General features: G+C 33.7%; 1 protein-coding gene across 1 annotated transcript; it reads right to left on the bottom strand.

Moving 5' to 3' along the window:
* Window positions 1-8,386: 8,386 nt before the first annotated feature.
* Window positions 8,387-23,189, bottom strand: LOC124357309 (NAD-dependent protein deacetylase sirtuin-3, mitochondrial-like). The gene is made up of 6 exons (XM_046808978.1): window positions 23,045-23,189; window positions 15,562-15,722; window positions 13,819-14,057; window positions 10,815-10,960; window positions 10,048-10,167; window positions 8,387-8,866 (listed from the first exon to the last, which is right to left on the bottom strand). Exons 1-6 carry the CDS (start codon window positions 23,069-23,071, stop codon window positions 8,639-8,641), a joined length of 921 nt encoding a protein of 306 aa, XP_046664934.1. The 5' UTR covers window positions 23,072-23,189; the 3' UTR covers window positions 8,387-8,638.
* Window positions 23,190-27,748: the final 4,559 nt, after the last annotated feature.

The raw sequence follows: 27,748 nt of genomic DNA, 5'->3' as shown, positions 1-27,748 counted from the left end.
ACTGCTATAGCAGTCATAGCCTATGAGGGTCCCTAGAGAGACACTTTGATATCTCGTTAAGTCCTTGACCTACAGATATAAAATCTATATGTCTAGTCTACTTGTAACATGGAGGTTTGCATGGAAACGAAGAAAAATAGGACTGCTATAGCAGTCATGACCCTGCACATCAATATTTATTAAATAGGTCAGGACTGCTATAGCAGTCATCACGTTTTCAATATAATAATAAAATTTATTGTAAAAGTTTTTAAGAAATATGATACAAATAAGTCAATATAACCCTGAAAATAAGTATAAAGAACAGTATAAAAATTGCACACGTCTTACAATAGTGTGGGGATCAGTAGAAAACGTATTTCTTAACCGGGAAAACCCAATTTGACCTCCTAATAAACTAAGTCCAAGAAATTTCTTCAACTCATCAATAGTAACTGGCTTAAAATTCCTCATTCTTCGACCTTTTGCGTGTGGACGAGAACGACAATCCATCAAAATACCATAGTTATTTATTGATTGACAAATCATGTTCATAATCTCATCACTCCATAGTTTGTTAAAAACATAATCTAGAGCTATCAACAAAAGAGGTTGTTTTATTTGAAACACCCGACTCCCGTAAAGTATTCATTTTCAGACTCTTTAGATAAAACATTGGAACTAAGGATATTTAGACCTACAGCCTCAATATTGTGATCACTTACGGCACTAGTATGTGTGTTGCTTTCAGCCTCACTTACTTGTTCGAAATCACATTCACTTGGTAATTGTACAAAGTTGGTTGTAGGATCTATATCACTTTCACTTGCTAATTCTACAGGGTCAGTTTTAGGATCTCCATCACTTTTACTCGGTGAATCTAAAATTTCTGTTACTATTTAAATTAAATCTTCACTATTTGTAATCATTTCTACTGCAGTAGAATGCACACTATCACTCAGAACAGGTTGACAGTGATTGGACAGTTTGCATTATGAAAGAGCAGGTCACTACTTGTAAACAACTGGTTGACAAGGGCTACCAACTGTGGAAAGGGTTTGCTCAAAATTCCAAGTGAATATATAAATTAAATAAGACCTACTTGATCACTTAACGTTTTGTGATAATTGAGAAATGAATTAGTTTAGTTCCTATTAATTTTTTAATTATGACTGCTATAGCAGTCATGACCCTAAACATCACTTGTGTATTTGACTGCTATAGCAGTCACGGCTATATACAGTAACGTAGTCATGACTGCTATAGCAGGCACGTCACCTAATACAATTTATTACAATCGCTATTGTCCATCAATGTGTTAAATACATTTTACACAAATCTAACATACATCATATTTTTCTCTGTAGCTGATCTAATTTTTCCAAAGAAATCATCATTTGTGCTGTAGTTGGTGACCCACTTCTGGGAAGATCAGACAGTTCCATGTTTCAGGAAAGAAAAGTATCACTGTTCTACCGATTGTTAATTTTGAAATTAGTTTTTGGCTATAAAATGAATAATTCTGTTTTGTAGACTTCATTGTAAGACCTCATTAAGTAGCAACAACTATGTATGAATACAAAGGCAAGTCTCTCATGTTCACTAAAACGCCATAACAAGCCTAAGGGAAGTTTGAGGAAAATATAATGGCTTCAAAATAAACTGAAAACTGTTTTGTAAACCATGTGTATGAACTAATAATAATTTTTGGACAATGACCATGATTCTATTATTAATTCTTAATCAACTCCTATATAGTGCATTCTCCATGACGGTAGCTGCCACTTTTGTACACTAAATTATTGTATGTAAGTTACGAGACGACCCCTGATCTCTGCATACCGGCAAATTCTATTATAATTGCGTGCACTAATGTTGCAGACGTAATTACTGAAATAAGGTGATACCACTATAATACACAGCTCCACTGTGAACAGGGCTGGGTGTGGTCTTGTGACTCATCTACAATAGGTACTTTCCTTCTTAACAATCCAGAAGTTTGGTTTATGTCCTACAGTCACATATCTTTAATCGTCAGCTTCATCAGACGCATAAAATAAAAAATACAATTGAAGTTAAAAAAAAACCCACACAGTATACATGTAGAGTGTGGAATGTAAGTGAGGAGTTACATAATCTCTAACACTACAACTGTTCAGAGTTTGGTTAATTATTGTCAGCTTTCCTGCTAGGATAAATCCATTTCATTGTTGATACTGAAATTGAAAATTAAGTACTCTTAAAAGTTTTCATTCACCAGACCAGTTACATCTCCACTCTTAAATGCAGCATAATTTACTTTTTCCTCAAACTATTCTACTGTTAGTAGATATAAAACTTACAAACCTTGGCATGCCACAGTCTTATCAAGAACGCGTTGGGCGAAACTAGACTTTTGTTACTGAAACAGTGTCTTCATATCTATGAGTACATGAACGGCCATTTTATTCTTTGTAGTCTTAGGCACAGTGGCCATTTTATTCTGTTAACCACCTCTTGTTGGATTTATCATTAGTTTGTTGGCTGACTTTTAATAGCAATTTAATTTTTTAATAGTTCTGAAGACAAGGTTGATGTTTTTCTTTATTTCTCTGTTCATTACATATACATTTTTTTATTCTTTTTTGAAATTTACAAATTGATTTTCTTTTTTTTAATCTTTTCTACTATGTTATACCATTAACCATTTCACTAGGTGATATGTTTAATTATACAGGGTTGGGCAAAAGTGTGGAAACGGCTGTATATCCCGTAAACAACATTCTCTACAAATACCAAATTCAGCATACTATAACTACTAAAAAATGTACTTTTTAATTACCTTTGGGACTTTGTCCCTTTTTCCAAAATGGGGGATATGTGAGGTAACCCCAAGATTTCATATGGCATGCCCCATCAAGCCATACCTCATTAGAAACGTCTTGTTAAAAGACAAATGGTGAAAACTAGAGGTGTCTATCTTGCCCCATAACAAAAAGGCACTTATTTGAATCGTTTGCATAGTACGCACTTTTATCTTTTTAACTATTTCATCAAGAGGACCTGAACTCTGCACATTTTAATAAATTATTGTATCCTTATAATATTACCTTGTATTTGTTAAAATTATAAAAAAATTACATTGTTCGATTGAATTGCGTGCTTTTAGAAAACCAAAATACCTTGGAAGTCTAATAACTGTAAGTCATAAAGTTAGCCTCATCTTACTTTTTTTGGGAAAACCCCGACTTAAGCCTTATCAGTTGCCCTGATACCTGGCTGCCCTTTGATATGTAGTTGTAACCCAGCAGTCCTTCAGTATTGTGCAAGTCTTCTTCAAGTTAAGAACTGTTTCCAGTAACAATGGAGCTAACTGAAAGTGAGCGTATTACTTTATTAATGATGCGAGGTTTTGGTAATAGAATTAGATCTTACGAAGAGGTACAAAATTTGTTTAACGACACCATCCTAATGAAGACCTGGAGGATTTTTTTCAGGAAACACATTGATTTCTACACAAAAAATAAACCACTTCCTTTAATAAACCAACTACCTGCATTCCAATACCGATAAAGACTTCATGTCTACTGGACACCATCTCAACTATCCCAGCACATCTACCTATTTTTTAGAGACAAGCCAGCCTCAAAACAAACCAGATTAAGTATCCTTCAACAAAATATCCAGGGTGTCTCTAATAAAATAGACATACTCCTCCATCTAATAGAAGATACCAATCCTGAAATTATAATCTTGACAGAGCATGGGCCTTAAGCAAGAACAAATCGAAGGATGTTGGCCCACATTCCCAACTACAGTTTAAAGGCTCATTTCAGTAGGAAAAACACACAAACAAGGCGGTGTAGCTATCTATGTTAATCAAACCTTACAAGAATATTCAGAATCCATTGACATACACCAGTACTGTGAAGAAATCGCATGTGAAACTTGTGCTGATAAAGATCAAGGTAGACAGAAGAATTATTCATGTAATGGGAGTGTACAGATCACCAGCAGGGAACTTGGATTGATGGGTTAAACATACTCTCACAAGTAATTGAGGAAACAAAAACTGAGAACTTACCATTAGTCCTTATGGGTGACATCAACATTGACAGCATCAACCCTGACATAAAGACAATGTAAACTGAATGAAGTTTTAGCTCTGCATAATTTGACAAGGGTGGACTTACCCTCCTACTAGAATAACAGCTCACTCTGAAACATCCATAGACTGAAACATTCTCAACCCCTGCCTCACACTACTGACCAAGAAATTAAAGAAATAGTAAAACATCTCAAACCAAAAAGTTCTTCCGGCAATGATTGAAATATCACCAAAACTTTTAAAGCACTGTATCAATGAACTTAGCACACCACTGGTAGTTATATTCAATAAATCGTTTGACCAAGGACTTTTTCCATCAGGAATGAAAATCTCCAAGGTGTATCCAAAACTCAAAAAGGGTTGCCCAGCCACTGCTAGCTAGCAACTATCGACCGATCTCCCTAATATCAACATTTTCAAAGCTATGTGAAAAGAATAGTCCTTAAAAGACTCCTGACATACTGCAACGAAAACTGTCTCCTCACAAACGCACAGCATGGCTTTATTAAGGGCAAGTCAACAACAACAGCCATGATTAAACTCATAGAATCTGTTATTGACGACCTCAAACAGCGAAAACTTTCTACTGCACTTCTTTTAGATTTTTCAAAGGCATTCGACTGCTTGAGCCATGACCTCATTATAACAAAACTGGGAGCCTTAGGCATATCAGGGAAAGCCAAAGACTGGTTCAAAAGCTACCTAACTGGACGACAACCAACTGGTGGAGCTCAAGCACACAGAAAATGGCATTACCAAACATGTACAATCAAATACATTGCCAGTAACCCGTGGCGTACCTCAAGGCTCTGTGCTGGGCCCAGTCCTCTTCGTTTTATTCACTAATGACATGCCCCAACTTCTTCAGGACCACTGTCTTACCATCATGTATGCGGATGATACGACACTGTTACTAAATGACAAAACAACTGATAAATTAGCCGTTACCGCATACATAGCTCTTTAACATGGCCTATCAGTACTGCCATAACAATGACCTGGTCGTCAACCCTACAAAAACTAACCAAGTTGGATTTGGGCACCGAAACGAAGATGTACCACAGATACCAGGCATCACCCTTGGAAAGCCAAGTGAAATTTCTAGGCATAACTCTAGACAACATGTTATGCTGGACCCCACACGTAGAAAAATCTTTGTAAAAAAATTAAACACTAGTGTCTATGCAATTCAACAAATTAAGGCCATTAGTGACCTAGCATCAGCAAGAACTGCATATTTTTGCACTCTTCGAAACACACTTAAGGTAATGGCCCTTGCCGTCTGGGGGTGGCAGCTTCTGCAGAAAACATAGAGAAAATCCTGGTCATTCAAAAAAAGGCAGTCAGAACTTTAGCCGGACTACAACGACTTGACAGCTGCAGGGAAGGATTTAAATCATCAAATATCTTAAACGATTGTTGGACTCTACATCAAAGAAGTTGTGATGTACGTGGATGGAGAAGATCTCTTGAGAGGATCGGATCTACACACCTACTGCACATGTAATGCCAACCTCTACAACCTCCCAGCACATTGCCTCACTCAATATGAGAAAAAAAAAACCACATATAAAGATGCTAAATTCTTCAACCGTCTACCAAGGGACATAAGAACAGGAAGTGGAAGCAAGCTGAAATCAAGACTTCACAGCTGGTTGGCCGATACGTCCATTTTAACTCCATCAACGAGTTCCTTCAACATGACTAAAACGATCCCAAAGAACGCTTTTATCTGTTAAAACATTTCACTGTCTCATTTACAAATGTATAATTTGTTTCTCTATGTGATTTGAATTATGACTATGTATAATTGACACCATTTCTGTTCTCAATGAACATGTTATTAAAGGATGTTTTGATTTGATTTGATCCTAGATCGCAACCTTGTATCAAAATCTGTCGTTTATAAAACGGTTCAACGTTTTGAATAAACTGGCAGTGTTAATAACCATCTCAAACCTGGAAGGCCAAGATCAGCTTTAAACGAGGATCTTTCATTGGATGTTTTACAATCTGTAGGGGAAGATCCTCATGTTTCAACAACTTTGATCTCTCAAACTGTTGGTATATCTAAAAGATCGGTCCTCAGAGTTTTGCATCAGAACCACTACAAATCATATAAAATTTATTTAGTCCAAGAACTGTCAAAAGATGACTTTGATCATAGGGTAGAGTTTTGCAAACTTATGATGGTGAACATAGATAACAACGCGATTGGACTGAATAATATTGTTTTCTCTGACAAAGCGACTTTTATGTTAAACAGTAACCGGCACAATTGTCGTTATTGGTCTAATATCAATCCTCACTGGATGAGGGAACAACATACAGAACATCCAGAAAAGTTGAATGTATGGCTTGGGATCATAGGAGCCATACATGGAATGGTTCTTAGGACCATTTTTCATAAATGGAAATCTGAATGCTGATGGTTATCAAAAGATGCTTGAAGAACAGATTGTTCCGGCGACTCACCAAGTTTTTGACAATCTCGATCAAGTTTGGTTTCAGCAAGATGGAGCACCTCCACATTTGGATTAAATGTCTGTGCTTATTTTAATGAAATATTTCAAAATCTATGGATTGGTAGAAGGGGTGAAATCGAGTGGCCCGTAAGATTCCCTGACTTGTCACCTCTTGATTTTTCGCTTGGAGTCACATTAAAAAGAATGTTTACAAAACCAAACCTCAGAATATCGAGAAAAAATTGTACAAGTGGTCCAAAGTGTTTCCCAGGAATCTAAATGCACTCGCTGTTTCACATTTCTACGGCAGGCTAGGACACTGCCAGACAGTCTAAGGAGAGCAGTTTGAGCATCTACTTTAATTATCAGGTAATCCCCATATGCTTTTTTACCTTATCCTTGTTTTGTACTGATACAAATATGATTCAACATTTTGAAATTCAAATAAGTGTCTTTTTGTTATGGGACAAGATAGACTCCTCGAGTTTTGACCATTTGTCTCCTTTTAACAAGACCTTACTAATGAGGTATCACGTGATGGAGTGTGCCATATGAAATTTTGGGGTTACCCCCCATATCCCCCATTTTGGAAAAAGGGACGAAGTTCCAAAGGTCATTAAAAAGCACATTTTTTAGTTGTTATAGTGTGCTGAATTTGGTATTTGTAGAGAATGCTGTTCCAGGGATATACAGCAGTTTCCACACTTTTGCCCAACCCTGTATAATGAAACATAGCATAGTAAAATGGTTAATGGTATAACATAGTAGAAAAGGTTAAAAAACCATGTATAGAGTTATTTGTTATAAATGATAATGACTGGAATTCTGAGAATATTTTAAACCAGCCCTAGTGTTAGCTGTAACAAAATGAAATATGTTTCATCTTGTTCCATTGTACAGCAGGAATGAACGATCCAGGTGCATCAGAGAGGAGGTCCCTATATATTACACCATTAGATAACTACTAGTTATACAATGATTGTTCAGTTAATGTGGTCATTTTAGTGTCTGTGGCGATAACTACGGCGGAACTTTCTTGAACAAAGCTATAAGTATACAAAGGTTTCAAAAGCCTCAATATCTTAGCTAGTTTTGGTCAAATGTTCACGATTATTTGCTCAAATACTCGTAGTGGGACTTACAGCAAACAATAATATAATAACTTTGTTATTTAAGTATATTTGTATGCTTAAATTGATTTATTACCATCAGACAACAAAGAAATATTGTCTATCCAGCGATTGATTTCACTAATCTGAGTCGTCATTTTGTTAACTTTTCAAAGCTTTGAGATGACATGTCACATTACCAAACACTTTTCTAAATAAAAATCAATTTTACCAAAGTAAATAGTACGCAAATACTTCTTGATCAGACAATTTTGATCACAATTTTGTTTACTCACACTGCAATAACTGTAATCACCTGACAGCAGCTTGTTGAATATTAACGATATTCAACAAAATGAAGCCAGAATTTTAAAAAATTGTACAATATATTATGTTTCTTCTTTTTGTCTACAATGTTCTCTTACAGATACTTAGTCGGAATAGTTTGAGAATAAGCTACGAGATAGAACCACATGATGGCTGTCACTGAATATAATATGGAATGTCAACAGGTAAATAAGGAATGACCTTAAACTATCCTTGCACCTCTAAATAGACATTCTTTCATTAATGTATCTGATTACTGATTTGTTACTTCTGATGGAGATGATTTTATCACGGATGATATTGTTTATTTAGATGATTTTAGAATGTCTAATAAAAATTGAACAATCATAATTGGATAACAAAGGATGGAGGAAGACATTGTTACTGGACATATGCATTGGTTGTTTAAATACAAAAAATGTTTTTACAACATGACAGTTTTTATTGTAAAATTTATTTAAATATACTATTTTTACAGTTCAGTTCCTATTGTGATTGGTAAAGTCTTATTTTAATTTAAAAAACATTTTGTAATTACAGTAGATATCATATTTCAAAGATCAAATATTGTTATGGGCGAGTTTTTACAAACATTTATACCAAACAGTGTTTCAGTTTGATAATGTTGTAAAAGTTTATCATCCACAAAACTCATAAATGATGATGTTGGCTTAGTTCCTGCCAAATCTGCTACTTTGTACATCAGAACTATTCATAAGTTTACTTAAGTCTTCAAGCCAGCCAAGGTCAGAAATTAAATTCTTAGTTAACTGAATTATATCCCCCTTCAGAACTGAATCTTTAGGTCGAGAGCCGAATGTTCCCACTACATCACGGTTGATCAGTAATCGGGGAATGTCATCTGGTACCATGTCTGCCAGACCAGCAAATGGATAAACCTGCAACAAAATATGTGTTTGTTAGCAATTAGGAGGTCAAGTAGAAAATAATTTCTGACTTATTTACTTGTGCAAATCACATTGCTTTATTTCCTCTTTCATTCGTTTCTGAAGGCAAGATCGATGTTGTTTTTTTAGATTTTTGCTGATGACATTTTGCATAAACTTATTATATTCAATATTCTGATTACCTAGTTGATGTTTTGTCTACTCAGTAAAATTCCATGTATAACTGCAGACAGACTTAGAAATAAAACATCTCAATAAAACAATGCTGCTTTGAATCAGAGAGGAAAGTACAAGGCATATCAAGAAAGTAAGTGTACTGAGGCGGCTCTTACGGTCGGAGAGATGATTTTCCTACAACTGGCTACCACTGCCATGAAGTCTGATTCCTCTCCTCAAGATCGGTTCAAGTTCACTAAGCAGAGAGAAAAAATATGAGTTATGTTAGGTGTGTAGAATTATTTTCTTTTCTATTTAATTAATATTTGGCTTATAAATATTACGAAATATTCCAGGAGGCTAACTTACTACAACTTTCCCAAATTGTAGGAATTTTTGAACTTGCCTATTTACTTATTGGAATAAAAATGTTCTATTAGATTGGTAAACTACAAGTTTTGATCCTAAAGGCTCACTCTGGACGAATTTGGTTAACTCCTTAAGTGCAGAGTATTTAACGGTACTTTGATAGCCCATTCCCAAGTTTATTTTCAGCACACAAGTAGAGTGTAGTTGTAGTAGTTCAAATAAACACTACTAGAGCCCAATGTTTATCATCTCTAAGCAGTGAGGAAATGTGGATATGGTAGTCAAGAGACTATAAAAATACTCAAATACAACCCTCATGGTACTGGTATATAGCGTCTGGATATTTTCAATATTTAACTGTCATAAAAAAATAGGAATTTTTTATTATCTAAAGAGTCTTAGGCATTAACTTTATATTTATAAACACAAATTAATAGTGGCAGCATTCAAAAAGTACTCCCGGATGTGCTCGACAAATCCCGGTGCTAGTATATTTAATTGTAGACTATGACAAAATGAGATCTTTCAAAATTTATTTGTAAGGTTTAGTGAGAATTTTAAATATTAAAACTGACAAAATGATAAATTTGTAATTAAAAATTACGATAAAAGTACACAATACACAACACAAGTTGTGGTATACATACCACAAGTGATGTTCCAATAACGATGAGTAATTCAGCATCGATCGCATCTACTTCATATAAGGACATGAACCGTTCTGGAAGCATTTCCCCGAAAAATGTTATATCTGGTTTTACTAAGCTCTGAAATAAATAAATTAATAGAATAAAATAATCACATAAAATAAAAAATATTCACAACTTTCAAAATAATTATATAATTCTGCCATGTAGTGATAATATATTTATTTCTAGTTTTTATTTTTTCATAACCAGAATATAGTTTAGTGGTTGTTGTGTAGAGGCATTTGTAATATAGTATGGTAAACTGGCTTTGTCCAGCTGGTCTGACCATGGAAATGAGTCAGGAATAATTCAACAGAAGCTAATTTATCTGTTTAGTTTCCAGTTATAAAGTTTTGTTCCTGGTATCAGCATTGTTAACACATGTTTATTGTACAGTATCTCTGAATGTAATACCACAAGTTTTCAATAAATCCATAAACAGCATCTTTCAAGAGGGTAATCGTTACAAATTTCTTGCAACCATCTTAATAGTTGATTTTTATATAAATTTAATGATATGTGGTTATAGAGCAGTATTTTACATTAATTTACAGGATATCTACAGTTGGCCTGGCCATTAATAGTCCAACCGAGGGTCGATCCCAAGATGGCCTTACTAGTGAGTGTCTCCTGTACTATGAAAATCAGTGTCCATAAATTATCAATCGGAATTCCAATAGTTGTAAATTAAATAAATATTTTTCAATGTTAGAATTCAAATTTACCTTGCATTCAACACATCTAGGTTCCTTCCCTGTCATTATTTTTTCTTTGACAATATGTGTATCCATTTTTATTCCACAACTGATACAAGAAGCTGTGGAAAATCCTCCATGTGCTTCAACTAGATGATCTTCATTCAAACCAGCCACTAAAAATGAACAGATTCACTGTATAAAATAAAACATACTCTATGATGAAAATAAAACTAAAAGCATTTACAAAATTACGTACTAAGAGAGGAAAATCTTTAACCCCAAACACAAGTGCTGTAATTTAAAAATACTTTTTCCAGGCCTTGGCTTACAACCATCTGAATTAAGGATAATCAGATGCTGTAATGACTCTACAAAAACAGTTTCTATATATCTAGGACATTTTTATTTTAAATATATATATATATATATATATATATATATATATATATATATATATATATATAAAATTTCCATTAAGATTTAAGCAATTATCATGTCTTTTAATTAAGTTAGAAATGCCTTATTCAAAAAATTCTGACTGCCTTTAGCCAGCCAGTGACATTGAGTTTATCGTCGTCATTGAAATGCTATACTGTTATCGAGAGCCAAACCACTTTTTCATGTGCATAAGAGATAATAATCACTCAGAGCCTGGGTTGTAGGGTACTAAAGTAAAAATTAGATGTCTTATTTTACCAGGTGAAGTCAGAGCTAAGAAGCCCTCTCCAACACTTAACCTTAAAAACAACGGTATAAAGGTGAATTCTGAACCACCATCAATGGCTGGGCAGGTGAGTTGCTGGCAAGGACAGGATCACTCAGCAGTCCCCCATCCAAGCAGCAGCCATGCTCGACATTGCTTGATTCGGTTATCTTGCAATAACTGCTAAACTGCACCATCAGCGGTAGATGGTTGAAAATGTCCAATGATCTTGTCAATAAATTCCTCACTCACCACTAACAGTCTGGCATTCCTTTCTTTGTTGTTGATAATTGTTAGTCCACTTTAACCAAACTAACACAATCACATACACTTCCTTCAACCATAACATTTGGCCCATTCACTGCAAAAAGTTTCTATAAATAGCTGTCGCTAAATATAATTTTGTTTTAAAAACCCTAATTACAGCACGCATTTCGTATTTGGGGTGAAACTCAATTGCGGCACATATTTTGTAAAGCTATAGGAAATGAGCAAGCGCTTGTAAGACCATATAACTGCCATGGGTAAATGCTGATCGACCTGCTGTACATGTTAGTGTGTGAAAGAGAGCATACCCTCACTACTATAAGTGCTATAAGAAAACGGCGGTTTATTTGGGGCTGCTACTTCATATTTACAAATTTGTATTCTTATTTTTTACAATAACTATGTTATTACGGAAAAAAGACAATTATTGAATTTATATTGTACATTGTAAAATCGGTTCTTGAACCTAGCAGAAAGTGAAGCACTTATCAACAAAGATGCCTTTAAAGGAATTCAATCCAGAAAAAGTGCCAAATGTAATGCAATAAGAAGGGACACCAACATTTGAGTGTAATACTTGCCCAAACCGACCAGCTTTGTGTCTTCAAAAGTGTTTTGCTGAGTACTACATATAGTTCAAAGTTTGGCATAACCTATAGTGAACATAGATAAAAAGTGTGTAAACATACGTAGTGTGCAAATTGTGGCTAAAAAAGAACTGGATTTGTATTAGTGGAGCCACACAATAAACACAATAAGACAAAATATAGAACGGCCAGTCATGTAACTCTTACTCCTAGTGTTTCGTCTGGCTCTTTCACTTATTCTGCCTGTAGCTGATCATTTTTCGTAACCCTGTTCATGACTTCCATCACTTTTTCTTTTACTACTTCAAGAATCTCAAATCTCATTCCTTTCAAAGCTGACTTGATTTAGAGGAAAAAATAAGATGAGGATATTGTGTTTGGCTAAAAACGTCTTCACTGACAAGCTTTGTGAGCTGGAGCATTGACCTGGTGGATGATTCAAAACTTATTTTTCCATAAATTGATCCTTTTTTTTTCTCTGTTCATGCTAATGCAGTAAATCTGACTACTAATTATCGGTAACATAGTTGAACAAGGTTACCGATCTTTTTAAAGTTAGCATCAGTTTCTGATGATGGTCTGCCAATCTGTGTGCCATCACTTGTGTATTCGCGGCCATATTTTAAATAATTTAAACCATTAAAACACTTGTGATCATAATAAACAGTTGTCACCATACAGTTGTTGTAACATTACTAATGTTTCACTTGCAGATTTTCCAAGTTTGAAACGAAATTTGATGTTCATATTCTGTTCTTTCTGGATACTCAAAATTGTTCTGACACAGAGACTAAAGTTTAACTGCTTATAACTGGCCCTACATGCGAAATAAATACAGAAGCTCGAAGAAACATGAGGAGGGGGAGTCACTTGACCAGCTGTGCACTATTCAGCCTTATAGCGTTCGATGTGTGGCTCCACCAATACTAATTCGGTTATTTTCTATCAACACCTCGTATATGCTGGGTTAACAAAATCAATTTGGCTAATCACTTCACATTATATTGCTATTATTTCTAAATCACACTAATGCATCCTCATTAAAAACTACAGCATACAGCATTAAAAACTAATATTGTCTGCTGAGGATGTGTTTATTAATTTTTTTCCTATTCTGTAAAATTGTTAAAAACTGGTTTTAGAGATGAAATAAAATAATTTAAAGCATGTATAAAAAAGTCTAAAATTTTCTTTAGCACATGACATCTTATGTATTGGTAGTGAATGTGTTAAGCAGAATTTGTATTAGTTCCAGAAATTATAAACGAATTTCAATATACAACATTGCATTATTATAACGCTAAAAATGAAACGTACTGTATTTAGAAATATAATAAGTATTAATGCTCACTATGTTAAATTTATAATGCAGTAGAATTGTACATAAAACCTGTAATAATATCTGAGAAACATTTGTACTTTTATGTTAATGAATGATGAGTAATATTTAAACTCACACTACTTTTTTAATTACATCGTTCTAAGCCATCAATATTTTGAGTATACATCCTGAGCAATTTCCCTTTAGTTTCCAGGAGACGCACAAAATAGTGGCCAATGTTTGGCTTGATATTTCCTGCCCCAGGGTATATTGTTTTTGCTAAATCCAAGAACGGAGCTGGGTTGCTTGCATAAAAGTGTAAGTCAAAAATGGCTTCAGGGTAAGGAAGTTTGTATTTCTGTAGATTACTGTACAATCCAGATTCTGGTGACCTAAAACAGAAATAGCAATTTCAGATAATAGTGTTTCAACAATTTATTTAAACTTTACGTACTAAATTTTCAAATGAATATGAGAGACTTACTTAATAGACATCATGTTATACAGAAATCAAATTCTAGTGTAATCTTATTTTACTATAGGTGACATAGGGGAATTTTCTATATTGTTAAATAACTTGGATGATTTCCAAGCAACCCTTGAATCAGCGGTAGATTTACGTGCCCCTGTACAAATACCGTTGTACCATTGTTGGGGAGATTTCATTAAAGAACTCCTCTGATATTCCCTAATCCACCAGATAAAAGCTATAAGAACGTACATTATTACATTTTTTATTGCTATGTTTTAGGTATAAAGGGTGTTTAAAAATGGTTTTTGGTACCTCAACAAACCAAAACTGTTTTCAAGGATGTTCAAGCTATATCTTGGTTTTTCATTTTAAGACCAAAGTTATAGGCCTTATACCAAAAATTTGCTCTAACTAACACTTTAGAGAAAATCGTATCGATATGTGCAATTAACTAAAAAGATCTTTTCAAATTGCATTTTTGTATTTTTACGTTTTAAATTGAACAAAGATTACAGTAACAATCACAATTTTGCTTTAAACTCTGCAGGGTTAGGCAGTATAGCAACAAATATTTTTTTTTTTCAGAAAAAATCCAGGATGCTTATATATATTTAATCCCTATCATCACCACACCAAATATTAATACCAAAACATTACAACAATACATTAACGATGGGTTTTAATAATTTGTTTTAGTATTAAATAACGAATTTTTTTCACTAATTAATTACTATTATATTATTTAAATTACATTTTAATGTAACTTACATTTACAAAATAAATTGTTATTGTTGTTTAATAGTTGAATTCTAGTGGGATACAATATTTTTATTCTAATTCCTCAAATTAAGAATATCAATATGTTACCAAAATTGATTTCAAAGTGTTAACTGTTAACAGAATTTTGCCTTATAAACACTTCATTAATAAAAATATTTGTTGAATTTATCCAGTGGTTCCAGGAAGGTAAAATGGAATTTCAACAACTTTTATGTTATTTAAACTTGGAACATAATTGTTAATAAAATTGGTAAAAGTGTATTATATTAACTCTCTTGTTTTCCAGTAGAGTTTACTGCTCATATTATGTCTTGTAAATGTGTCACGTTAAAGCTTTTTTTATTCTATTATTAAAATATATTAGTGCATATAAAGAAAATTTTTAAAGGCTACTTTATATTAATAATAGTTATTTTTAAGTAAAACAGAAACAGTAAAAAATTAAGATATCACTAAATAATTTTTGCTACATTTATAATCAACACACTAATATCAAAAATATTTTATATTTATGTAAAGGTAGTGATGAAATCAGCTTCAGTATCATGGCCCACAATGTGATCGTGGTCTTTCACTCAAATATAAATACTCACACTCTTTCATAATCATAAGTAATGTAAATATTAATTAAAATTATATCATACCTGAAATCTGGAATTCCACTTGGGGTGCTTAATCCAGCTCCTGCCATAACTAGTATTTTGTGGCTGTCTTTTATTTTATGGAGTAAGTTTACATCAAATTTTGAGCAAGTTGAAGATGCTCTACAAATTGTTCTTACTACCATAACCACCAATCCAGGTGCCTAAAAATGAAACAGTATAAAAGAATTAAATGTTTTATAAAAAATATCCTGTAGACCACTTTACTATGAAATAATATTGTTAAATTGTGTTGATATTTTGATTTCAACCACCACCTGCTCTGTGGACGTGTTATACTGTTTATGAAAGGCCAAGAAATACTGGTTAGTCGAGGAAGGCTAATGTAGACAGGTGCAGATGGATCATCTGCGTAATAAGAAAGTGAATCCATTCAGTTCTGCATACAACTGGGGAAGTCACATGTAAATAGATTGAATAGCACTGGTCCCAGGCAGCTTCCCTGAGGCACATCTCTTGCTCTAATAAGAGCAATAGAAGTGTCACTTCCCACCTTCATAACCTGCATTCTATCCCACAAGTATTATTTGACCCAATTGACTGATCTCATATCAAATCCAAAAAAATTCATCTTAAGCAATTAAAGCTCATGACTAATTGACTCAAAGGCCTCCATATAGTTCAACATAAACAGTAGGCTGTAAGATCCTCATTTTTCTAAATTTATTAGGACTGAACAGGTGCTGTGTGCTGTATAAATCTTATTTCCAACCAATTTTATTATATGGAGCAGAGACGTGGACGTGGACTAAAAATGATTTAAGCAGATTGCAAGCTGCAGAAATGAGATTTTTAAGAGGGATAGAGAAGACTACAAGAAGAGATAGAATAAGGAACGAAATAACCAGAGAAAGATTGAAGGTAGTTTCACTGCAAGAGACAATGGAAAGAAGAAGAATACAGTGGATGGGGCATGTGAAGAGGATGGGAGATAATAGAATGCCTAGAATAGCACTGGAGAAGGAGGAAAGAGGAAGAAGACCAAGAGGAAGACCGAGAGGAAGATGGGAGGACCAAGTGTGGAAAGACATAGAGAGAAGGGGACTACAGAAAATGTAGGTGGAGGAAGAGGAGACCTGGAATGACAGACAAAAGTGGAGGAGGCTGTGTACAACGACCCGTGATAACGGAAACGTCAGATGATGATGATGATGATGAGGTGCTGTGATTCTTCTTGGTATTTCAGAATGGAGTTTTCGCACAATTTGTTTATCATTCGTAAAAGGAATAATTACAATACAATTACACTAACTACAATACAGTAATTACAATAAGTATAATACTAGCTTTCCTAGTACTTTTGATATGAAGTACAATGTTGTTTTAGTGGCGTATGTATACGTTATCAAGGTAACAATTTCTTGTGCTTTCATGCCATATCAAAGTTTTCTGTAATCTGACAACCGTGTTGTAGGTTAGTTCGCTGAAATTTGTGGTCGACTCCTACCTTAAGAGATCTAGTAAGAACGAAACATGGAGTACAGTACATATGATAGAGCAGTCTTGTCTCTAAGCACTGTATTTCCATTTCGAGAGGAGTCAATGACTTATGGAATGGAAGAAATGGTTCCTAACCATTACCAAAAACACCAGTCGGCGCTCAACGCTCAATGTACTCCCCGCAACATAACAAGTACTACTTCGGCAACTGCCTTTGTGCAGTTCACACATAAAAGCACTTCACTACATGTGTTGAACCATAATCGTCAGAAGGAATAGTTTGTGGTTCATTCTTCTTCTGAAGCGATTTTGTTCAGAACACTTAATTTGCAACTACTTAGCAACGTGGCTGCTACCAAAAGCAGAGCTTTCAGTCACGGAATTGACTTACTAGAATAGTAATACAAGATCAAATTGCGTGTTTGGTTTATGATCACTGACGTATTTTTCATATTGCAAGTGTAATAAATTACTAAAATTTAAATCAGTATAAGACTTCCATAAAACTTCAAGAAATAATAATATAATTTAATTTCTTTAATGTTACTTTTTTAAATTATAATTAAAACATAATACAGTATATGAAAACAATGTGATAAAATCTACAGTCATATGTTATAGTTCTTCACAGAAAGATAGTTCTTTGCCATCATAACTAAACACTAGAAGAGGCAAAAATGTAAAGATATAGAATTTAAAGATAAGAATTACAGAAATAATCAACTTTAATCTTTAGAATGTTTCTCATTTGTTCAAGTAATGATAATTTGAAAATGAAACATATAAAATACACAAAGAAATATATCTCAAACATTAGTTTTGAGCTATGAACCTCTTGCCAGTATATAATTGTTTTTCGGTAGTACAGGTAATTCTGAGCATTTACTGTGTCAACTTAAATTTCTTTCATATTTTAGTATGGACGATACAGTAATTTTTAATAAGAAAGAAACATGAAAATTAAATTCTAGAAAATTATTTTTAATGTTGCCAAGCAATAAGAAGGTTCAGAGTCCACAAGTTATCACTTGAATGAGGGAAACAGTCAAATCAATCTTGTGCGTGATGGCGACTCTTAAGACAAATGTTCAATAGACTCGTAAAAGTGTAAATTTATATTTATCTTAATTAATCGATGCAATACCCATCAAGAATAGAGAACGTGGTCAGAGTTTGAATTTAGGTAATTAGGTAAGAGATAGCTCTTGGATCTTTTTTGCCCATTTGTGCCACCAGTGCGGGATAGCACTGAAGACACCAACAAAGCCCACGATGATGGCCAGGGCCATTTGAAATTAGTACTTTCTCGTGCTAAATTGCTCAACGTGATCTGATTATGGGAAAGAATAGATCAAATATTCTCCTGGCCACCAGTAAGGCCCATGGTGGTTCCTTCACCCCGCACTGCTGGCAGAAAAAATATCCTCAGAGATACATTCTATATGAAGGCTTTCTGACACTTCATCTTCACATTCATTATTTTGAAAGAACTGGCTGATCATCATACATTTTAGAATTTTATATTTTACTGATTGGTACATCTCTAAGGATGATTTTTGTCCCTCGCAATAAAAAAAAGGGTAATTGTGAAGTAAACAGATGATCCAGCAAAATACGAGTTTCGCATTATTAAACTACTGCTATCGTCCTCCTCAACAAAACAATAAAGGGTTCTAATGGGTGGAAATGACAAATAACAAAGTTATAGACATACTTATATACAAAGTTATATGGAACTACTTTTCTCATGCAAAGTAATATTTTATTGTTCTACGGGCATCACATGGTCTTGTTATGATAGTAAGTCAACCTCAAATTGGTTGCTGTTGATATTAGCCATTACGCCATCTTCGGATACGTAAAATAAGAATAATATTGACCCAAATAGGGACAGTTTTTGTTAATACAACTTTTTAGGCATAAAAGTTCACATCAGCCTGACACAAGTGCCTCCAGCCGTCAGTACCTATAGCAACATACGAAAAACATCCCTCGAAGTAGCATATATCAGTAAAATATAAAATTTTAATGGTCTCATCACGAATGCCTCCAGCCATTACTGCTTTATAGGAAACGAAACTTAAGATATTGTAAACTCACCTAATCATAACTTCCTTCTGTATTGCAAGAAAAGCAGTTCCACTTTGAATGTTCTAAAATTCATTATTTGTCATTTAAATGTACCCTAAAACTTTATATTGTTTTGTTGAGAAGGACAATAGCTTAATAGCGCAAATCTCATTTTCGGTGTGGATAAAAATAAATTTAAAATAATACATAAAAATTGAATCAAACTTTCAACAAATCAATGAATAATGTAGAAAAACCAAACAAAAGTTTAATAAAAAGCAAAATTATTATAACCATAATTTCTTATGTACTTACATACCATGTGGTAACTTCCGATCAAATAAACTTTTTTAATTTTAAAATTACACATGATTACACAATGAACTTATACGCTCACTCTGGAAAAACACGGTTACCAATTAGAAAGGAATAAATTAATTTCCTAATAACTTCTAAAACTAATTAACTGAGTAATTCATCTTATTGAGTAATATGAGTAAACACCATTATTGAAGAGACTGCACGGACCGATAGATGGTGCTTAACTAAACTGTTCTGATCACAGAACATTCAGATAAACCATCTGGATCAGATAACGCTGAAAAGCATCTAGACTATAACAAGAAGCACAGTACACAGATATAACCACAAATTTACATTTAGGCCTAAATTTCAATTTAAAAAAAAGTTATTTGCGATTTCCACCCCCCCTAAACCATAAATATATTTTTATATTCAGGAGAACAATAGCAATAGGTTAATAACGGGAAACTCGTATTTTGCCGGTTAGGCGACTAACACCCCTGATACCAAAATATGTGCTGCCACAGCCTGTGCTATGCTATTGGCTAGTCATTACTATTAGCCCTTGAACTAATAGTTCATTTTACAAGTTTTAATTTTTGAATGAGTAGACTTTAATGCGCCTACACTTAGTTATTCGGTTGTTTTTATCGAATGGTTCGATATTTTTATCAGAAGGAATAATTTGATATTACAATTTATTTAACTTAACATATGACTTCAACTTATTAGTTATATAGTAATTTTAATGTAATCAATAAACAGCAAGAAGTAACTAATATTTTAAGACTGAAAATGGCGATGAATATGAGAAAAATATTTTAAATATTTCTTACAAGTGACGAGATTTGTTTAAGTGGCTTCAACATGTGGGTTTGGATCCTTGTAACCCATAGGGAAAATTCTTTCCTCCATTTCACAAAAGTGGTTACTCATTGATATCAAGCTGGGCAAGTTATAAATATTATAAGGTTCCTTTGATATCAATGTCTTGGCCATAGTTGGTTTTGTAATGTCAGTGTTAAATGACGTTTTTAAAATTTGATTCTTCTTGTTACTGTAATTTAACTCTTATTGTGTACAATGTTTCCATATCGAAGTTGGATAATTTAACGAATTGTAAAAACAACTGAGAAACGAGTGTAGGCCTCTTATTAAAGTCTTCCCTTTCGAACTTTTTAAAATTTAATTGGTTTTTTGTTGGTTTTAAAAATTTAGTTTTATACATGGCTGCAGTATAGTAAGAGGCCACCACTGCAATCGTATTAGGGTACCAAATTATAAATATTTAAACTATCAAATAAAAAAACATTTTAATTACAGTTATTTACAATTAATGTTTATCAGCTCTTTATAATGTATTAAATAATAATATTGTTCCAAATTAATTCAAAAAAAGAATAATCACTTCACTAGCCTATCACACACATTTATCTTTAAAAACAGTAAAAAGTAACTAAATAAACTGTTTTGTTCGTTATTTTATAGATACATAAACATAAATAATGTTTTATTCATCAATAGATTATTAATATTTTAGATTTTAAATAGCTGAATTGGTAATTGTCATATTAACGGCCGGAGCGGCAAAATACGAGTTTCGTGTTATTAACTTATTGGAATCATCCTACAAAACAAAACAATATAAGGATTGATGGGTTGGAAATGAGAAATAACGAAGTTCTGAACATCAAAAATGGAACAACTGTTCAAGTGCAGAGCAATATTTCCATGTTCTACATCCACATCGGGCATCACGTGACCTTTTGTGACCATGATTCAACCTCGTGATGACGTCATCAGATGCGGCGCCATCTTTGCAAACGTAAATGAAAAATAATACTGAAATGAGCAGAATTTTGATCCTAATGAACAATTTAACAATTTTTCTTAAATTTCAAGCTACAAATTAATTAGTTGTTATTGAGTTGAGACGAGTGCCTCTGGCCATCATGTCAACGAAAGAAAAACATCCCTCGAGATAGTAACTATCAATAAAATATCAAATTCTAGAGGGGCTGATCAGAAATATAAATTGAATTGGTACTTTGGGATTATACCGACCACACCCAGACATGAATCGTTACTTTACATTTTGCTTCTACTGATTACTAGATTAGCGTAGAACAATATTTCGTCAACATAAAACAGGAATTGTCTTATCGCAAACCCCTCCCCATCCCCAGACAGAGGTCAAAGTCGAGCGGTCTAGTAGATAACGTGATTCCAGAGTCTCGCCGCCCGTTCAGCTGATGCGTCGCTTTGTTGTGTTTTACCTCTACATTTCTCCAAACACAAAAATTAACAAAAACAAACATTACCAAACTAAAACTAAACTCTTTATTGAAATAACACTCAAAACTTGTTTTTATTCTTAATCACACTCCGCCACCCAAAATGCGAGTGCCTCCGGCCATCAGCGCGGGCTTCTGCAGAAGCCCGCGCTGATGTCGACGAAAGAAAAACATCCCTCGAGATAGTACCTATCAGTAAAATATCAAATTCTAGAGAGGCTGATCAGAAATATAAATTGCATTGTAATGGAAAGGCAATTATGTACCATGCAAATCATGTGATGCCGCGCGGCCTGCCGTAACCGGGATTCTCGAGAAAGATAAGATAACAGCGACGACAATACCGATCACAATACCTGGAAATGCTTGTAAGTTTGTAATTAAACAGTTGTTTTTTCGTTTTATTATGTTTGTTTCTATAAATTTATATTTTTGTGTTCTTCATACTGGTGTGGTCGGTATAATCCCAAAGTACCATTGAATTGTTGTGGAAAGGCAATTATGTACTGTGTACAAAACTTAATAAATCATGAATACCCCTAATATGAATACGTATATAAATGGACATTAATAGAGAACACTTACTATTAGTGTGTTCCACTGAATGTACAGAAACTAAATAATCTCGTTTCGGTCGAAACGTAAACTCTTAATATGCCCGACAAAACACTCCGACACACCAATTCACTACGATTGGTCGAACTAGTGGATGGTTGATCCATGATTGTCACGCACTCACTCGATTCAACCTACAGTACACGTTATCTCCGACTTCTGCCCCATAGCGCTCAGATAACAGATACGCTATCAGTCCCACTCGCAGATAATATTTACAGATAGGCTATCCAGACACAGCACACAAACAGAACATTAAGAACTTAACTATTTATATATATATATATATATATATATATATATATTATATATATATATATATATATATATATATATATACACACACACACACACACCCTCTAAAATCATGTTATTTGTTATTTGCACCCCCTAAAACCATATATATTTTTTGTTCAGGAGGATGAGCAGAATACATCGATAACGGCAAATTCGTGATTTGCCACCTCGGCCTTTAATCTTATAATTTCCGCTGAGTTATATTATACATTAAAATATCTATAATTCATATCAACATTTTTGTTTCTGTAGTTTAGATAATCATAAATATAATTCTACTGTGACGGTGGCCTCTTATTATATTGCAGCTTTATGTATTTCACTTTTGAAATAAACAACAAATAATAAGAAATGGCTACAATGTATTTACCCGATACAAATATATGAATTCAAGTTATAATGCTTCAAGACATAGGTCTAATAAAGAATAAGAAAAATGACCTTACCAAAATAAGCCTCATATTTTTAAACATTATTAATTAATAAAGCTATACAAAAATGCTGACCCAGTGAATCCGAATTATCACTAAAATTGTCTAAACAGTTCAACTCGCAGACGCAGACAAACACAAAATAAAAAGCAGTAAGTTTTTTTCTTTAAGGCTATGACTTTGTCATTTAGCCGCGATGTTCATTAAGTTTATACGATTACTTTTTCTTCTGTGGTTGAAGTTCATTATTGTTGTAGTTTTACATTTGAAACTGTTACATTTAGATATTAGTTGCATGCATTTATGTTCATGTTACAGTATAATGTTAGTAAAAAGTGGGATGTAGGAAAGTTAAAAGTATGATAGAGGTTGAAAGGAGTCTTCTCGTCATGGGTCGGTATGACATTTCTAACCCGAAAGGGGACGACCACGGATGAAGAATCCCGGTGACTGGATAAACATATATGTTCTTTTATTTTATAACTGTTTTTGTATTATGTACAAAAAGTTACATAATCTTCTATAAATGGTTATGTTGTTTGTTTTCAAAATGTCCTTTGGATGTGTTTTATCTTGGAATGTCTGTTTTATTATGTTTAACTGTATTCTGGCATGTTCATATTGAGGACAATCTATGATGATGTGATCTAATGTTTCCTCAGTTCCCATGTTGCATTTAAAGCAGAGGGGAGTAAAATATTTCTTTATTTTGTATAATTTACTGTTGATGTTAGCATGTCCAAATCCCACTCTATTAATATTTACTATGTCATTTCTTTTTCATTTAATGTGTTTAAACCATGGGTTGAGCTTAGTGATGTCTAAAATGTGTTTACAAATGGCTTTATTTGTTGATACGAGTTGATTATTGATTTTTTCTTTGTAATATGTCTGTCTGAGAGTTTAAAAATCTTCGTGGGGAATAAATGCTTGTTCCAGCTATATTCCTTCTATAATTGCTATAACAGGCGACAGTGAGTCAGTGCATAATATGATATCGTTTACGTCTATTTCATTAATAAATTGTATTGCTTTATTAATTGCAAATATTTTTGCGTTGTACGAGAAAAATGTGCTATTTATTTTTTACATCTTTGCTATGTCCTGTTGAGGTATATAGAAGGCAATGCGCACGCCTCTTGTGGTCTTTGATGCATCCATAAATATTTGTAAACAATGGCCAAATTTTAGGTTAAGCATTCCATTGACTTATTGTCTCAGATAAAGCGGTAAGTTCTTTTTCCCTTTTTTAAACCTCAGCTTCAAGCTATGACGGCTTCATTGAACACTAGCTATTTCATGTTTTTTATTCCTGATGGGCCCTCCCCGGGATTTGAACCCGTGATCTCTTAGTTAGAGAGCCGAGACTATATCCATTAGTCTATGGAGGAGGACAAAGCGGTAAGTCCATAACCTCCTCGGACCCAGCGTCCCCTATAGGGGACAATTTTTTAAAACGCTACAGTAAACGGTCTGTATGTAGTAGACATTTCCAGATAGTTCCAATTGTTTCCACTAGAGTTCACTTGCATGCAGAAATAGCCAGAATACTATTTCTGCTCAGTCATTGCTTTGTTTTGAGCATTGCAAGATGGCAGACGGACGAGATTACAGGCTACCACGTACCTCTCAACGTAAGTATTATCTAATAATAAGTAATTGTTAATATTTAGACCTAATAAAAATTAGACATACTAAATAAAGTACGTGTTTCAACATGTGATTATTGGTTTTGAGTTTACCTTGTTATTTTAGCCTAGCCGGGCATGCAAAATTTGAAAAATGAAAACTGAAACTAATGATAGAAATACTCGACATAACAGTAATGTACTGATAAACAATAATTAACTATATTGTTAATGATTGTTTAACATTTTTAGTGGTTGTATTTTCAATGGTTTACCGGGGGTTATTGAAATAATATTGTTTAGATAACTCGGTAACAACAATTTTTTTGCAGGAGTTTTGGATGAATTCTGCAATCGTCAGGGATTCAAATGTAGACGTTGGTCAAAGCAGGAGAAGAGATACATTGATGTGGACAGGCCGAACATAATTTTACAGTACAACGCCAAAATGGGTGGCGTCGACCTCTTTGATCGCATAATTTCTTACTACCGTCTATCAGCAAGAACAAAAAAATGGACAGAACGTCTGACTTTTCATATGATAGACTTTGTTGTTGCTTCCGGTTGGATAATGCGAAGGCGGTGTGATAATGCTGAACAAACCCCAAAGAAGGATAGAATGGACTACCTCGAATACAGAACCGATCTAGCGTACCATCTGATTCACAACCAAAAACCAGAGGAGGACATCGATAAAGTGGATATTTTACCACTGCCAGTACCGTAAAAAAAACACGTCAACATCCCTCTTGACATCCAAAGGAAGACCGCAGCGAAGCACATGCCCATGATACCAGACAACAAGGATCACCGCTGCAGATTTCCATGTTGCGATTCAAAAAAAGCTAGGATGCAGTGCGGCACATGTAAGGTTTTCCTGTGCCTGAATAGTACAAGAACTGTTATAAAGTTTTCCATGAAATGTAGAGAACTAATGCAATATCCATTATTATCAACCTGTTTTATTTTGTAAAAATGTTTATTGTTTCAGTTTGTATACCATTGATTTTTTTGAGGTTGGCCGGGACCAAATGTCCCTTATAGGGGACATGCTTGATTTCATACTGAGGGCTAAATAAAAATTTTGAAAAAATAATATGAGTTTCTTGATTTATTTGCAACCAAAAAATCATATTAGTTTCAAAAAATTATTATCAGGGGATGTATGGGTCCGAGGAGGATAAAACAGAAATATGGTGTTATCACCATCCAGGACAGTCATTAATTTTACCTCTGGTTGCTGAGAGCAAGTTTTATCCATGAAACCTTGCAGCTCCTTTTTGAGGTTACTTTGAATACAAATTAACAAATAATGCAGATGTTTCAAGTATGCATTTCCTTATCACTGTTAATCACATGAAGATAATTAATTAATTGTCTATTTTATATCTTAACAAGAACTTTACTTAGACATCAATTAAACAAAAATGTTTGGTTAATTTTAAAACAAAAATGGCCATATTTGTCCAGCTGGTCTCGAGCTTAGCTCTTGGCAGAATATGTAGTAATTAATTTTTATTTATTCATAAAATTTAAATATTCACGTTAAAACTATGGAAACAATAAAACATGGCAATGACCGCGTCAAAGCCATACTCGACGAAAGAATAGTTAAGTTGCAAAGTATTACACATATAGTTAACTGATAACCCAATATAAATCTTCATTTGCCTACATTTTTACGTATATTTTGTACTATTTCAGTGCCACATTTAGTGTGTAGAGGTATTTTTTGTGCTACTTATATGTTTGGTGTTGGTTGTCTGGTACATTTTTAATGTGTTAATCTCTCGTTGAATTAAACACCTCCAGGTGGAAATTGTGATTTTAAAATGTACATTAGAATTACTACACCGATGTTAAAATATCAATGTGGCCATTGAACTCATTCAACTAAGATGTTAACATGTAGAAGAAATCTGTAAATCGTTGAACAGGTTAAGTTGGCTTTAATTTATTTGTTATGTTGTACATTGAAATTGAAGAGAAACTGCTGTAATTACATCCGAAAACTTCTTATTGGCCAGCTGTTTTTGTAAAGAATTAAACTTACATATTTTAATTGGATTTATTAATCCATTTTGCAGACAACGTACAGTCTGTGATGACCAAAACCGTGGTGTCATATTAAGCTATTGGTCATCAGTGATATGGAAACACCACCGCACATGTCATCTTTTAAACTATAGCCTACATACAACTGCCTGTCAGTTCCTCAGTTGGACGGCTGTGATCGCGATTTGTCTTGTTTCGTTTTTTACTGTTTACCTATTTTAGTATTTTCTTTAAATTTTCTAATGTTGTTGAAATTATGGTTTAAAGAAGAGCCCTGTGTACTGCAGCAGCGTACAAAAAAGAACAAAAGCTGTCAGACTATCTGAGGTCAGTAAAAACGGTAAGGTACCAAACTTTAGAAACTGGGGACACTTGCAAAAGCAAACGATTAAAGTAGTTTACAGAAAAATCACTAAATAAAGGTGATATTATTCATTACTTGACTATCGTGTCTGATTATAATGAAAAGTTGCGTATTTAACCCTTTCAGTGGCTTTGTCCCATTACAGAAACGATGTATTTATATTTGTTAAAAAAGAACTGTATTTAGTTATTTCCATTTTAGTTTGCTGTTTCACCAACAGAAAGAGATGCTCGAAAATACTGCGGAATAGTAGCACACTCTCTGGGAGTTATTTCCAACTACAGTACTCGGATTCTCACAAACGTAGGTAACATTGAGTTGCTACTGACTCCATGGTTGGCCACATTTTATTAATTTTTTCTTTGTTTAAAATATATATATTTTTGTTTTAAAACATATTTTTGTATAAAAAAGGATTTATAAATTTTAAAAACTCCCGCTTTAAAATGTTTTATTTTTTTGTAAGCATTAAGGCGTACTCAAAACCTTGTCCCTGTGAACGGACTATACCACTCAAAGGGGTGCAAGAGTTAGATGTTTCTTGATAGATCCGTCTTCTTCATGTCTATTGTAGCTGATGTTGAGAAGTCTCTTATTGGCCGAGACATAATACTGATGGTTTTTTAGTATCTAATGATACATATTAGTTTACAAATGTTTCTTATAACAAAG

This window comes from Homalodisca vitripennis, chromosome 3, assembly GCF_021130785.1.
Source record: "Homalodisca vitripennis isolate AUS2020 chromosome 3, UT_GWSS_2.1, whole genome shotgun sequence".
Taxonomy (NCBI): Eukaryota; Metazoa; Arthropoda; class Insecta; order Hemiptera; family Cicadellidae; genus Homalodisca; species Homalodisca vitripennis.
Note: the sequence above shows the minus strand (reverse complement) of the source record. Positions and strands in the feature narration are given on the sequence as shown.